We start from the raw sequence: 839 nt of genomic DNA on the forward strand, positions 1-839 counted from the left end.
CCCTTTCCGCAGAACGTGTTCTCCGACGTGTTTGGGGAAAACCACGTAATGACGAAGAGGTAATTCGGAGGACACGCAAAAGAGGGGAGTTATTTCCACAAATGGGAAAACTTGAGCGATGTCGTTTTCGGTCTACGCGAACAACTCATGAGTGGCATTATTATTTTCATCCTCCCCCCCGCAGAATAGAAAGCCTAGCCAATGTGTACATAAAAAAGGAGAAGAGCGTGGAAATACAAATGGTCACCCAGAGGAAGGTAAGTCTGATTGGGGAGCCAAAAAAGAAAAAAAAAACGGACAAGTGGACAGGCAAATATATATATAAATAGATAATGACACCCAAATGGACACACGAAAAAGGACACACTCGGCTGTTCCCCCCTTTCCCCGCTGCAGCAATTGGAGCTCCTAAAAAACGTGGAGGAAATCGTAAAAAAGAAAAACGAGTACTATTACGAGTTGCAAAAGAAGAACGAAATCATTACCAGGTGGGCGCAAGCGATCACACTGCTGTGTGTAGCTGCACAGAATGTTACGCGTTTTCCCCTTTGGGGGGAGTGCTCTGTCGATGCGCTCCCGTCCGTTCTAACCCTCCCTTTGTGTGCAACTTCCACCGCGCAGCTTAAATAGCAATTTGGCCAAAATAACACAAAGCGTCGCGGACATGAAGGATGGCGTTCTAGAAAGCGAAAAAAAGATGAAAGACTTGACGACGCAGCTGGCAAAGAAGGATGCCCTCCTAAAGGAATTCGAAAGAAAAAACAGCCAAATGATGGTAAGACGCGCTCATTCTGTTCTGCGCCTGTGGGAAATTTGCATCAGCTAGCTAAAAGGAAAAA

General features: G+C 45.9%; 1 protein-coding gene across 1 annotated transcript in view; it reads left to right on the forward strand.

The window, feature by feature from the left end:
- Nucleotides 1-839, forward strand: part of PCYB_114470 (leucine-rich repeat protein) — a gene marked incomplete at both ends in the record, with an annotated part of 6410 nt that overhangs the window by 4547 nt on the left and 1024 nt on the right. Inside the window, 4 exons of the mRNA XM_004223326.1 lie at nucleotides 13-59; nucleotides 185-257; nucleotides 397-488; nucleotides 622-775. Of these exons, the coding sequence (XP_004223374.1) occupies nucleotides 13-59; nucleotides 185-257; nucleotides 397-488; nucleotides 622-775 (366 nt within the window). The remainder of the gene's footprint in view (nucleotides 1-12; nucleotides 60-184; nucleotides 258-396; nucleotides 489-621; nucleotides 776-839) is intronic.

This window comes from Plasmodium cynomolgi, chromosome 11, assembly GCF_000321355.1.
Source record: "Plasmodium cynomolgi strain B DNA, chromosome 11, whole genome shotgun sequence".
NCBI lineage: Eukaryota > Apicomplexa > Aconoidasida > Haemosporida > Plasmodiidae > Plasmodium > Plasmodium cynomolgi.